Genomic DNA, 14,477 nt, shown 5'->3' on the forward strand with positions numbered 1-14,477 from the left:
GGTTAGTTAGCCTGAGTCTGTTGGAGACAATTTAAATAAAAAAAAAATTGTAGAATGTGTCTCTAACCGTTGCATTAAGTACACAGAGTGATGATCTTGTTCTTCTCAGTGTGTGCACTGTGTACTCAGGAGCCTTCAGGGGCCTTTCATTCGATACACCAAGATACAAACAGCCGTTTCACTGCACTGTTATGATTGTTCAGGTAAAGAAAGGGATGAAGACAAAAGGCTGCATACTGTCTGAGCAAAATTTAGGAAGTAAAATGGGTTTATTTAACCCACTGAAACGACCCCTGACCTTTCAAATAAAAGGGAGACAGGCACGAAAGGCTTTTTTCCATTTAATTCACTTAAGTTATAATAAACAAAATGTAAGACAACTGTTTTCACAAAAAGTTGTTGAATTTCAGCCAAGACTCAAATATCTGTTTCACACCTTCATAATGAAATCAGAGGCTTTAACATGTAGTAACTTCACGTCACCCAAGATATTCACTTGTCTCATATATATAGTACATTAATGTTGGTTAAAAATAAATAAATAAATAAATCAGCAATTCACACAGTCAAAATGTGAATACATGCATTTGCAATTCTAGGTGTGGGAGAAAGAGTCTGTACCACTGAAACATCAAAATAATCAGATGTATGTAACAGCCTGTAATAACCACAATATTGACTTCCTAATGTTAGGACAATATAGATAGAATTTGAATTTAAGTAGAGTTAATCATGTCTTGGTGACAAAATGGTAAAAGTCTGAATATATCATTTCTTCACATAATACCTTCAAAAGCAATCCCGTTCCTGATGATAGCATCCATGGCTGAATGTGACTGTGGCCAGCAGCTGCGCCTGCTCAGTGCTCGCTGCTAGATATTCTGTTTTTCACTACATCCACTTCACTTTTTAGACCTTAAATTCAGCATGAATCAAAACCTGCTTTCACCCCGACGTCTACATGAGGGTAAAATGAAGGGAGAATATACATTTAAGAATTAGACATACACAACAGAAACTGCCAGTCCTATCTGAGACAAATGACAGATGCATATATTAAAAGTTATCATGGTTGGAATTTTGGATTAAATAGGAATGTAAGAAATTCACTTCTGGGACACACAAAGTGTGATAAAATGACAATAAAACTATGGCTGACTATATCATCTCACAATTCGGTCCCAACTCCCCAAGACAGAACCAGCTGTAAGTGTTTGTGTGTGTTAGCAGATGTAGCAGTTGAAGGTTGAACTACATGTTTGATTCACTGTGAGCACGTTTGTCATTTTCAAAATCACTATCCTGGGAGATGAGCTTGTAAGGTTTCTTCCTCTCCTTCTCCTCCAGCACTGAGTTTCCCATCTCAACATCTTTGCTGCGGAGCTCATGTCGAGACAGGAACTCAACAATGCCGGCTCCGATCGAATCCCCCAAAACATTGGTGGTGGTACGCAGACGGTCCCTACACCACAGCAAAGAACAGAGAATGAAAGAGCAAATAAGGGGGAAACGTATGGGGTACATAAGTAACTCCAGCAATATATGAGGGCAGCGTTATTTATAAGTTTCTTTTGTTTGTTTTTTATTGTTGTCAATGGAATGAGATAAAATACTCATAAAACACAAGTCACGAAACGAAACATTTTTGTGACTTGTGAGTATTACCTCATTCCAGTAGTTTTGGATGCCCTGAAGGGTTAAAGTTGTTTTTTTAAAGTCAAAGCTTTGTTACTCAAGTTAAAATTTGATGTAGGAAGCTTGAAACCTTGAAACCTTGAAATCTGTAATAAGTACTTTGTACGATTATCCGCTCAATGTTTGCAGTATTTTTATGTAACTAAGATTTTTCTGGTGACATCAGTTGTTGTTTGCAGACGAATGTTTGCTGGTGCTGTCTTGTTTTCAGAGCAGTCATTCTCGAGGGGAAGTAGAAAAAATGAAAATATGTCCCCGGGGTTTCGGATCTATATTTTAAAGCTGTCAGTGTGTTTCTTAAGTGCTGGTCAGATGGTGGTTTGCATTTGGATAGCTTTGTTTTCACAAATATCACTTTCAAAGTGAACAACCGAGTGCCACATTAGAAATGTCTTTGAGTAGAGACTGTCTGAATATGGCATGATGTCTGTAATGTCTGGCCTTTTAATATGAATGTCCTGGACTCTGGTGAAGTCTCTTAGCCCCACCCTCCTGCTCACACCCCCCTGCTCATCCTCCACTCAGCCCTGCCAGCTTTCCCCACCAGTGCTCTGCCCACACCCTGCTGCTCCCCCTGCTTTGACTGTCAGCCAATCTGTGACCAGCCTGCTCTGCCACCACACACCTGTTTCTCATCTGCTCATTTTCCCCTCAGTATTTCTACCAGTCAGTGTCCCTTTGTCCTTTGCCTGATCGTTGTTTGTGTTTATGCCTGCCTTGTATCCTGCCTGTTTTCTCGTTCTGCTTTTTGGATTTTTGACCTGTGCCTGTTTACCTGGTTCGTGCTTTTGCCTGATGACTCTGTATCTCTGCCTGATCATCCTGCTTTCTGGTATTGACCCTTGCTACGGACTGTACTCTGCTCTGCCTAACAACCCAGTAAACTTCCAGTTTTGCCTTATACATTTGCTTTGTGATTCTGCATGTGGATGCTCCCTGATTTGTGACGATGAAGCTACAGCCAGGAGCCTGTTAATTTTAGCATAAAGACTGGAAAAAGGGAAACAGCTAGTCTAAAGGTCCAAAGGTAAAAAAATAAAAAATAAATCCATCAACCAGCACCTCCAAAGCTCACCAACGGACATCCTGGTCATTTAATTTGTCCAAAAAGATGAAGTATAAAAGATGTTCTCGCTTTATGGAGGGTTATGTGCTAGACTATTTCTTTCCTGAGTACAGTGACATCCTGGATTGGCAGGCAATTGGTGGAGACTCCTGCTTGGTCTTTAATAGTTAGTTGCACCAACTAACCTCCTTCAAAAAGAACTGTGCCCTCACTCATTTAAACCTCCTTTATAGGACTGGGAGGAAAAACACTCTTTGCATCTATCAGATTGATTCTAACACTGGTTAATCTTGAGGTGAAGTTAAGTCTGAAAACTCACCTGACTGGAGCAGATTAGTCTTGATGGAAGTTTGCTTTGTAACCTCCATTATTAATCATAATTTTCTGAAAAATAAACTTGATTCACTGGAGTAAGCCTGGTTTAACAGCCCTCAGCTTTAGAACATACAGGCTTAAGGCTGCTGTTCATTAGACGCTCTCTTTATTTCTGTTCAGTGTGAGAAAGGCCTTCTTCATGTAGGAAGGCTTTGACAGACATTCACATTTGGTCCATCCTAGTTAAAGAAGAGAAGGGTTTTTTTTTCTTATTACCCCAGTTAGCTGAGTAATTTCTGGGAAGGGTATTCTAATTGAAATGATTAATTTGGGAAACCTAATTATGTTTCTATGTTAAAACTCATTGCAAAAAATATTCAATACAAAAGGGAAGATGTGGAGCAAGACTCCAGAGAGACAGGAGAAGTGTGTCACTCAGTGGTAGTAGAGAGCTGCTTTTGACCTTTAAGATGACAGAGATGATTGATGTAAGGAAGCGAGTTGCGGTTACAGTATTTCACAGAGCAACATGTCAAACACACTTGATGTTACACTGCATTGTTGCCCATCTTCATGATACATGAAGCTACTTACAAGAACCAATCAACCGCTATGATGAGAGTGATGTCATCAGTAGGAAGTCCAACAGAGGTCAGTACAATTACCATGGTGACCAGGCCTGCCTGAGGGATGCCAGCAGCTCCAATACTGGCTGCAGTTGCTGTAATACTTGATTGAAGAAAGCACACAGACATACACAGATGAATCAGTGCCTGAGATTTTTTATATGCATTTGTCTTATTGATAGAATAAGCCTCAGCTATTAAGCTAATATTTTCTTCTTTTGTTTAGTTTTACCTGATGGTGATGATCTGACCAAAGTTCATTTCCATATTGTTGACCTGGGCAATGAAGATGGCTGCCAGTGCCTCATATAATGCTGTTCCATCCATGTTGATGGTGGCACCCACAGGCAGCACAAAACGTGTGATTCGCTTGTCAATTTTGTTGTTCTCCTCCAGACATTTAAAGGTGACAGGGAGGGTGGCAGAGCTGGGAGATAAAAGAATGGAAAAGGGTTAAACACAGTTTTAAGCAAAAAAAATTGGGAAACATGCTTTACAAGTAGAAATTATGAATCACTTTGCTTGAATAGTTCAGTTCAAAGATCACTCACTTACTTTGTGTATCAGTGAACAATCACATCACCATGATGTTCTGTGTGGATTCTGACTGTCTCACTACTGTCAGTTCAGTAGTAAGCTCAGGTTAGCACACATACGAACAAGTCTTTAACATCAAATCTTCAAAGTGAACTGACTGCTCTGAATCACCAGTGGCTCTGATCGAGTCAGCAGCTTTTAGCAGTGGAGCTTCTCAGTTCACTTGTGTATTCGGTTCAGTACAAAACTAGGGCGATACTGTATAAGATGTGTTTATAAGGCCAATCTCACCAGTGAACAATTTGCAACAGAGTTCAGATCATGATGTTGCTGTGGCTTTTGCTGTCATCCACTGTGTTTTTAACCAGGAGGTAATGTTCTGTAAATCATGGATGACAGTACCTTCAATCACTAATGAAGAGCTCCACTGCTAAAAGCTACAGATTCAGTCAGTGGTGGTGATGCAGCACAGTTTAAAGAGTCAGTGTTAAAGATTTGCTTGCACATGCAGTGAACACCTTTAACTAGCCTGGTTTGCCATCAAACAGACATGCATATGAGCGCATTGTCTGGCACATGTTTAGCCTAGCTTACCATAGTCTGCAAACAAGACAGAGAGCTGTCTTAGTTATATTAAGTGCATATGTTGCCAGGTTTGCTCAAAATCCAGGTGAGTCATGGGGAGGGGTGTAACGATCAGCCAATACATATCCGAAAACCAATAAAATAATAACAGATTTGGCTAATGTAATATACAACCCGAATTCTGCATGAAACATGCAAGAAAATTGATCTGGCTGTAAAGATCTTGTCTTTCAAAGTAACTCTCTGCACTCCTGTGCATGTGTTGTCCAGCTTGGTGTGACACTCCCCTCTTCTGCTATCTAACCACGTTCTCCAAAGCTTATCTACTTCAAGCCATACTGGGACCATCATAAACCAACACAGAATGAGTAAAGCTAACTCTAGCAGCTAATACTACCTCTGACCCCAACTCTTCCAGTTCCATATGCTTTTTTATTAACAGGCACATGCGCCAATACAGTGTTATTTAAACTACCAAACTGAGAAGCCTGCCACCATAGAGAGGGGCGTGATGCCATAGTCCACTGAATGGGGACAATAGGCCATGCGTTCAGAAAGTCTTTCTTTGAGGGCATTCTCTGTGTCACACATGAAAAGTGAGTGGTAAGTGATGTTTAAAAAAGGAAAAAAAGAGCTTGAAAAAGAAGTTAAAGCTTTACATACTTTCACACCTCTGATGCAGCCTCCATGATTCTTACATCAGAAAGGTCAGGGGGCCTGTTTGACAATTAGACATGCACCGAGTATAAAGCATACTGATGCTTTTAGAAAACAAAGCATGTTCCAGGTAGTTTCAAGGGCTTTTTGTAACTTTTGACAGAGCTGGGCTTGCTGTCCACCTGCTCTTTGTCTTTGTGCTAAAAACTCGGCTAGATACTCACACTGTGGTGTGATACATCCAACTGTGGGTTTGCCCACAAATAAACATAGTTCCCAAAATGCTAGACTGTTTGTTTCAGAGAATGATTGTTATTCATTTGTTGAGGAGTCATAGTGTTAGACATGACTTACCTGGAGGAGGTGCCCAGGGCTGTTACCAGAGCTTGCAGTAGCCCAGCAATGAAGATAAAGGGGTTTTGTCGAGTGATAGCAAAATAAAGAGTGGGAAGAATAAGAACGGCATGGATCATTAAGCCAATGATTACTGTGATAGTATACATGCCCAGCTGACCACCCATCTGTGTCAGATCATCCATCTCCACAATCTTTCCTGCAATCAGGAACAGGATACCAATAGGAGCATACCTGACAGGAGCAGAGGAGCAGTGACTTATTGGAGTGATGGTAACATTTATTCAACATGAAACACCTCCCACTGAAAGTGAAGTCTTACCACATGATGATGGCAACCAAACGCATTATAGCTTCATTGAGGCTGTCGAAGAAATCCCTCAGGAGCTGGCCCTGCTCCTTCATGTTACCAATTATTAGACCAAAGCACATGGAGAAGACCACCAGCCCGAGGGCGTTGACCCCGTTCACCTGACCCGGCACTGGGATCACGTCCTCTCGTGCAATCTCCATGACCTCCTGGGTGCCATTGGTTGAGTTGAAGAGGGTGTCATTCACTGTCACCGTCACATGGACGACTCGCTTTCCATATTTTGTTTTGAACTGAAGAAAGAGAGAATGAAAGGATCAAGTCATACTGCGCTAAGGTCAGCCTTCAGAATCATGTGATGGTGCTTTGAGTTAAATTACTGTTTCATGTCCTCCTTTCTCATCCTTACCACTGAGAAAAATGTTTTAGTAGTTTTAATGGTCAGCTGACCTTGTCACCAGTGGCACAATCATGTGGGTAATATGTGGATCACACTATTAGGAACCATACATGGTGTAGTATCTTTTCCGATCTCATCTGGATTCTCATAAGTTCTGCTTCAGTTATTCATGGTTCCCAGAAAATGAATTTCAGTGTTTTAATGAAGCAATGATCTCTTGTGTAGACCCACTCTCAGGTCAACTTCCTCTTTGTTCATAAACAAAAACTTGCTGGATTGAAACTCACACATTGGATTTGGGTCTAAATATGGTTCAGCCTGAAACATTTTGTAAACTGTCAGGCTTTAGCTGGACTGGGACCTTTATGAACCAGTTGGGGTCAGTCTAGGGTCAAGCTTTCAGACTCAGTGAAGTACTCTACCCTTTGCCTTTCCATGAGCACATTCCACTTGTCTAAACCATCCAGTGGGCAGATTGCTTCCCATTCATGCTTTTCAGAGGGTAAACTCTACACAAAATATATTTAACCTTTTACACATGGCATGATCTAGTAGGCAAAGTATCATTTATTTTGTTGGACATGCTCAAGCTCTCAAGGGTCTTAAAGAATAGAACACATATCAGTTTGTTGTTAGATCTGTTGTGTTGTGGGGTGTGATGAACACAGCAGGGGCTAGGGGCTGCTTCTCAAAGGATTACCCATTTGAAGAGTCCATGGATACGAAAGCACTGCAGTTTCATTGAGTATTCATTATAAAGCTCACCTGCTGTGTGCAGGCTTGGACCAAGTTCGGTGGAAACATGTTTCTGCAATCAGAAATCACACAGTGTTTAACTGAAGATGTTGGACAGTTACTGTCACTTTGGGAATATCATTGTTCCTCTATGCAGGCTACCTGATCAGATCTAAGAAGGCATCAGCAGGACTGACTTGCTCTATCGTCTGCTGCTTTCCAAACTCATCCTTTGATCCTTTTCCCGGGTGGATGATGAGGACGATGATGATACCAATGAAGACTGCGATAAAAGTTGTGGTCATGTAGTAAATCACGGCTCTCATGCCCATCTTTCCTGAGGCTTTGCTGTCCAAAGCTGCCATTCCTGATGGACAGAGAGTGGAATGTAGATGATTATTAAAGCCTCCAGAAATATTCTTTATAAACAGAAAAGTCTACCAGCATCAAGTCATGGGGTGAGGTTTTCTTTGTTTCTCTGTCTCTGTAACACTGTTTAGTGTTAACAGCAGCTCCTCGTACACAACTCTATACAGGTCTCAACATTCATCAAAGCTGTAGCTATAGCTTCTGTTCAACCTCTGTAACATGATGTTATTTCTTCATGGTTGAAACATGTTCAGATTTTACAGCACAGATCTATTTAAAGGTTAATTTAGGCATTAGAATAATCCAGTTCCAGCTTTTTAGAAAGATAAGTGGAAAAATCTCTTCTGCATAAATACACAAATACAAAGTGGAGAGTGGTGAAGAAGATGGCCTGGGATCAAAGAGAAGTCTCTCTACCATGCAGTCAGTGTCAATGATAGGAAATACTGTAAATAGGATGTCAATTTTACTGAAAGGGAGCATTTAAAGTTGGCACTGATGACTAAACAGTTGACTATGTGTAGTCAATGGAAACACTGCCATAATAACAGAAATGCTGGCAGTGTGGGGAAAACTTTTTTGACACTAGCAAAAATAAGATGTAGGCTCCAACTTTGTAAACTCAAACACTTTGGACTTTCTCCTGTACAGTGTTTTCTACAGTCTCACTGGGAGAGGGCTCAGCTATTAAACAAATTGAGGCCCACTGGTGCAAACCATGAGAATAGACCTAGTGCAGCTGGAGGCCACAAAGATGAAGCACCTTCCACGAGTCATCCGAAGCAATGCTTCTCTTTAACTGAACCAGTGGAAGTCTCATCACCACCAAACTAGGAATGAGGTTGGTCTCCTCAGCAATTACTGGGTTGTAAAGACTACCTCAACCGAGCTGTCATTCCATACAGCACCAAGTAAGCCAAATCTTTTACATTTTATTCTACCCATCTGATCTTTTCACGTTCTGGGTTTTGTCTCAAAAATGTCAGCAGTTGCCATAGCTCCAGTGTGTGTGTCTCATGCATAACCATTACATTTGAGTAACAGAGCAAAGCATCTGATTTTCCAAAAATAACTACCCAATGATCTTTGGACATGCCAGAAGGTTCTTGAACAAAGCTTATCCTGCATAGCATACATTTCATATTTTGCTGGTGTTTTACAAAAAAGGAAGGACATATGTCCTTTCTCACTACCTGGATCAAGAAATACAATCACAAATGTATAGAGGAATTAGATCAAGTATGGATGGATGTAATTTGTTCACTTTCACCCTGTCACCTGTTCATAGACTAAAGAGTCCAACAAAGAGATCCTACTGATCCATACTGAAACCAGATCACATCAGTTGAGCTGCTTTGTCAGACCCATTTTTGCTTTTCCACTGCTCCCCTTCTGACTGCTTAGTCACCATTTCATATGTAATTGATTTAAACCACAGAGCTGCAGTGTGGTGGCTGATGAAGACATGGCACTAAAGCAACAACTGACCAAAAAGCAATATGTGATCATATGATATCCATCATGTTCATACCACATAAACATGGATGAAAAGTGATGAGAAACTCAATCATACCTTTGAATATATATAAGAAAGTTGATGTTAATAAGTCCTGTGTCCATTGACAGATCAGTAACATTTATGACATAATGTGAGAGCGTACTGTACCTGTTATGAGACTGGAGATCAGTAAGGGGAGAACGAGCATCTGAAGCATTCTCATTAACAACTCTCCAGGGAAAGAGAAGTACTTCACTTCTCGATAGGTCATTTTATAAGGGCGAAGCGTGAATCCCAGAATGATACCTGCACAGAGAACAGCAGTGTGGGCCTGTGTGTTATATGCATGTGTGTTTCTATTGCTTTGACAACACTTTGACTAAATGAAGTCTGAGGCATTTCCATGTGGCTTCCAGGAGCATACGCACCTACAACAACTGCCCCAACTGTAAAGAGCACAAAAGCGTTCTTCTTGAGGAAAGCCTGGACGTCCTCTTTGGAGATCTCTTCCACTTTCCTCTTGGCCTTCATGGTGCGTATGTGAATGCCTTCCCTGATACGCTGCATCCTGCTGTAGTAAACCCAGATACATCCATCAGTGCAATTAGAGTGTGTTCAGACTTGTCAACAGGCTGGTAAATTCATTTCTGCATCTGACAACAGAGACTGGGGATAAAATTCACAGTCCTCATTCTGAGCAAAAGGTGCAAACAGAGCAATCTAAAGGACAGTTTCTGACTGAGACAAATCAAAGTGTGTGTCTCCCAACTTTATAATCTCTTAAGGACAAAATGATTCCATGGAGAGTGTTTCTTTGCTGAGCCAGTGGAGGTAGACTTCATGGTAGCTATGGTTTATTGCTTTTTTCCCAGATGACCATCTGTTTTTTTGGTGGAGCACTCTGTGTCCACCCCTGCAGTGTCAATGGACTGGTCTCCTTTAAATGAAAGAGTGGGCTACATTCAGCTTGTCCCTCTATTGTGGTTGACCATCTTTTTAACACAGTTTCTTTCTCTGGAGCAACGCAGCAGAGCACTTTGCATGACAGACCTGGACAGCATTGCCAAAACCACATAAAGGAAAGCCTAGAAAAGTTATGGTGACCAAAATGCAAAGCTTGGTTTGCATAGCTTTGTTGTCATGACATGGTCCACTAATGGCAAAAGTTTTTATGTGATCATGAGCACCAAAGTCCAGTAATAATGATTCATTTGGAAAAAGGCATGTTACACTATAAACATCATCAACACAAGTATACTATAATTAAACTTTTTGTTATGAAAAATTTATAATTGTTTGCTTTTGTCTAATGGACATCAAAATATTTCGTTTGCAGCAGGGCTCCCATCTTCCACTTCCTACAGCTCTTGGAGTTGTACTTGTGGTCCAATTTTTACAGATTTGGAAAGTCAGTATTCTGATCCACTGACCAGTACATCTGACAACCAGCGGGGGGCAGTAGTCCTTTAGCGTCCAACATTCACCCTCGACTGGAATGAAAGAATTTTGGTCTCTGTTAATCCGATAACACATGAAGATGTCCATAGCATAATGTGAGTGGCATAAAAACATGCTCTGATTCTGTGTGGAGGCACGATATGGTATCGCTGTGTTGGGGCTGTTCCTACAACTTCATAGCTTTGTCATAGCTTTGTGATTCAGGAAAAAGCCCAGAAAAATATGACCATCAGTAAATCATGGTTTGGGTGAAAATAGACCCTCTCAGAATGTTAACCACATGTCAGAAAGGCTAACTTCTATCATGTTCCACTCTTTTTCCCCAAGTCATGAAGCTTTGACATCAGAACAGTGTGATTGGTCAGTTGCAATGATGGTGCTGGAGCGACATGTTACGGTGTAGGAACAACACCAACACGGCCATGTGAGATCGTGTTCTGTGTGGTCAGTGTGTTTGTGAGTGGTCATGAACTCGAAGATGTTTCTCTTATCATCCCTCTTGCTCTGGTCTCTGTGTGTGCAAAGGGCAGATGGAGAAAATGGCTTACATCTGGCTTTTCCAGGAGGCTCCCAAAGAAACCGTCCATGAGCAGATACTCTTCATTGATTTCTTTTGAGTCAATAAGAATGGACGAAGATGAGACTTGTACAGGCGCTGTCCACATAACATCATTTCAAAGCTAGAGCAACTCAAAGTTACCTGTACAGTTATTTCAAGCTTTATATTAACTTCAACAGAACTTTCAAATGCATTTTTTCTCAGAAAAAAGACTGCTGTGAATGTTGTCCCCCAGTCTGTAACATTGAAGAATGGGCATGTGAGTATTTTTTCAACATAAACTTGAAAAAATTCAGAACTCAGCATTTAATACGCATGTGATTTGCTGGATTTTCACACTTAAATTAATTTGCAGACGGCTTTTTAAATGAAGCAAAAACTGATCAAATAAACTTAATATGTTTGATGTTTAATCTAAAGTAGAACATTGTAAGATGTTAAAGGGACACTGAGAGGACGATATTCTAAATTCACTGGAGGTCTAGATTGTCATTCATTTATGTCTAGTATAACAGTATACAGCATTCACTCCGCTATTTAAACGGTAACCCTACCTTTAGTGAATTCTAGCCTTGCCAATAGCTTTGATTTTATTTGTGTAGATTATGAAATATTTGAATGGGAGATTTCACTGTGGAGTTTTTCTAATTTCATTTTTTCAATGTTTTTAGCCCTACAAATGAAACTCCATTCACTTCTATTGTATTGGGATGGAGGCAGATGTTTCAGCGGCAGATAGCATCTGAAACCTGAACAAATGAAAGACTGCATTTTTTTGTGATTAGGTGAACTGATCCTTTTGATAGCCATGTTTTCCCCTTTTACCTTCTGCTACTCGTATTTTCTTTCTCCTTTCCATTGGAAGGGTCTAAAAAATGTGATCAAAATTAAATTGCCACACTTCATAGCAACAGTTAAACTTTGTCTCCTCCTCACACCCACTCAAATGAAAGCAGCCAGCACCCCCATGCACTTTAAAGCAGAACAAAAGGACGGGTTGCTTGTCACATACCTCTTTAGTATTTGTTCTTCAGTTCTCAGTGCAGAGCGCTTCAGTGGTGCAGCTGGTCCTGGAAGCAGCAGCAGGGCAGAAGAGCAGCTGTTTTACTGGAGCTTCTGGGAATCAGAGGAACAGAGTGACTGGGAGATGGAGCGCTGACGTGAAGCACTCCAAGTGTGTGGGAAAGAGTGCTCTCCTGTACCTGCTGAAAACAAGGGAGGGGAGATGTCCAGAGGAGAGACAGACAGAGGGAGGGAGGGAGGGAGATTAAGAGGACAAATTAGAAAATGGTCCTCCCATAATAACACTGATAGCCCTGTGACACAGATGTCTGAAAACTTTGTTGAGATATGTTATGAAAATCACCACAGGCTGATTTACTTGGGGATGATCACCTAAATGTAGAGGTTCTCCTCACCTCTTATCTCGACCCCAATTATTTTCTTTCATCATCTCCTCCTCCTTCCTTTGTGCTTTGAACATTTTCCTTGTTTTATGGAGTCTGTACATTGTAGACATACATAGGGAATTGTTTCTGGCATAAAACAATAACCAGGTTTAATTGATACACATCATCTCACTCGGGACGTGTTATAGTTCAAGGTAATTCCGCAGAGTAAATGACACACCACAATTAGCTGAAAAAAGTAGAGCTTGCGCTGTAATGAGTGACCTCACTGTATGGAAAAATATTCCCTGGTGAAGTTGAATATAATTAGTGAAGAATACCCCTAAAATCAGGTCACATAGCCTTTTACAAACACTATTCCCTGGTCACCATCACACTAATGAATGAAATATTTCTGTAGATGTTTTGTTAGTGATCCAAACAATCTCAGAAATATTGTGTCAGTACTTTTAAATTTAGTGATTTTTTAGTGCATCTTACCAATATCTTAAGATCCTACAGTTTAGCTTTCTGTCTGCCTATTTACATGTAAAAAAGGGCTGAAGATGAGTTGTCTGTTAACATGTTAATGTGATCTCATATTTTGCACAGAATCATGCTCCCAACCTGTTCGAATGGTTTCAAGCGGGACAGACAGCAACTGTGACTAAAGAGATTCAGATTGTTAGAGCAAAATGTAATCACAAATACATTATGATGTAATATTGTGGATGAGATAAGAGGATCCCCAGGATGAAATTCACAAGCTACCCACCAATATATATGGTAAAAACAAAAAACATCCATTCATCCATCCATGGTCTATACCTGACTATCCCTTTCCGGGGGTTGCGGGTGGGCTGGAGCCTATCCCAGCCATCAACGGGCGAGAGGTGGGGTACACCCTGGACCAGTCGCCAGCCGATCGCAGGGCAAACAAAAAACATCAATAATTATAATTCAGTTTTATAATATAGATTATTCTGAAATGGGCCATTCTGCATAATTACTACTTGTACTCTGTATTTTAATGCTCATACTTTTGTACTTTTACTTCAGTCAAATTTTGATTGCAGGACTTTTACTTGTAACACAGTATTTCTACATTGTGGTATCGTTACTTTGGCTTGAGTAAAAGAGCTGAGAACTTCTTCCACCACTGATTTACTGTATGTACGCACTTTTCTTGTGCCTCTATAGTCATAATTACTGACATCCTAATATTAAGACATTCACAATTAGGTACGCTGAGCTAAAACTGAAAACTTCAGTCTAACAGTCCTTCAATGAGTCCTGCCTTCATGAAGGTTCTGATGCTCAGTATTTGCTGTTTAGAGATGTTGACTGAACAAACCTGCATACAGTAAGCTCTTTCTGACAGTTACACACCTTGTTGCTTTTTGGATCCTTTCTGGATAACTGGCATCAATGTCAGTCTCATGGTTTTGCAGGTCAGCTGTTCAACAGAGAAATATATGAAGTGATCAGCTGCCTGCAGTTACACTTCTTCTTACTGTGATCATCCACATTTATGCTGCTGATCTTACCATTGATGACCGTCACTGATACATCATCTAACAAGCAATGTGTGTAAGGACTGAATTAACAGAACATTGTTTGAGACAGACTAGTTATATTATCTTGTTCAGCTAATGTTAGCTACCATTCATTGTAACCAGGTGTGTTGCTAACTTTAACCTTTGTATGCCAACCAAATGACAAGAACTCTAATTAATATGAGGTAACTGTAAGCCAACTGACATCTGGCTATGGTAGCTAGTGAAGTGTTGTTCAAATTTGCTAACTAGCTATTATCTTACGATAGACATTAACTGAGACTTTATTACTTTACCAGTGAATGTGGTAATGAATGAACTGAAAATGAATGGGGTTCAGTCCTGGAACTATCGGATGCCCCACGACAT

General features: G+C 40.5%; 1 protein-coding gene across 1 annotated transcript; it reads right to left on the reverse strand.

The window, feature by feature from the left end:
- Positions 1 to 250: 250 nt before the first annotated feature.
- LOC139348931 (excitatory amino acid transporter 1-like) lies at positions 251 to 14,468 on the reverse strand. Its single transcript, XM_070989358.1, has 13 exons — positions 14,405 to 14,468; positions 13,942 to 14,008; positions 13,381 to 13,457; positions 12,177 to 12,369; positions 9,576 to 9,718; positions 9,316 to 9,453; positions 7,443 to 7,647; positions 7,311 to 7,353; positions 6,158 to 6,438; positions 5,836 to 6,069; positions 3,935 to 4,129; positions 3,671 to 3,805; positions 251 to 1,462 (listed from the first exon to the last, which is right to left on the reverse strand). The coding sequence occupies exons 5-13, from the start codon at positions 9,712 to 9,714 to the stop codon at positions 1,252 to 1,254; spliced, it is 1,581 nt and encodes a 526-aa protein (XP_070845459.1). The 5' UTR covers positions 9,715 to 9,718; positions 12,177 to 12,369; positions 13,381 to 13,457; positions 13,942 to 14,008; positions 14,405 to 14,468; the 3' UTR covers positions 251 to 1,251.
- Between the last annotated feature and the right edge of the window lie 9 nt (positions 14,469 to 14,477).

This window comes from Chaetodon trifascialis, chromosome 20, assembly GCF_039877785.1.
Source record: "Chaetodon trifascialis isolate fChaTrf1 chromosome 20, fChaTrf1.hap1, whole genome shotgun sequence".
NCBI lineage: Eukaryota > Metazoa > Chordata > Actinopteri > Chaetodontiformes > Chaetodontidae > Chaetodon > Chaetodon trifascialis.

What these genes read in the sequence shown, in the direction of transcription:
- LOC139348931 (XM_070989358.1), bottom strand. Translation starts at nt 9,714, where the DNA reads ATGCAGCGTATCAGGGAAGGCATTCACATACGCACCATGAAGGCCAAG. An exon ending in GCCTTCTTAGATCTGATCAG is followed by an intron (nt 7,354 to 7,442) that starts GTAGCCTGCATA and finishes TTCTGATTGCAG; the next exon opens with AAACATGTTTCCACCGAACT. An exon ending in TTGGTTGCCATCATCATGTG is followed by an intron (nt 6,070 to 6,157) that starts GTAAGACTTCAC and finishes TGCTCCTGTCAG; the next exon opens with GTATGCTCCTATTGGTATCC.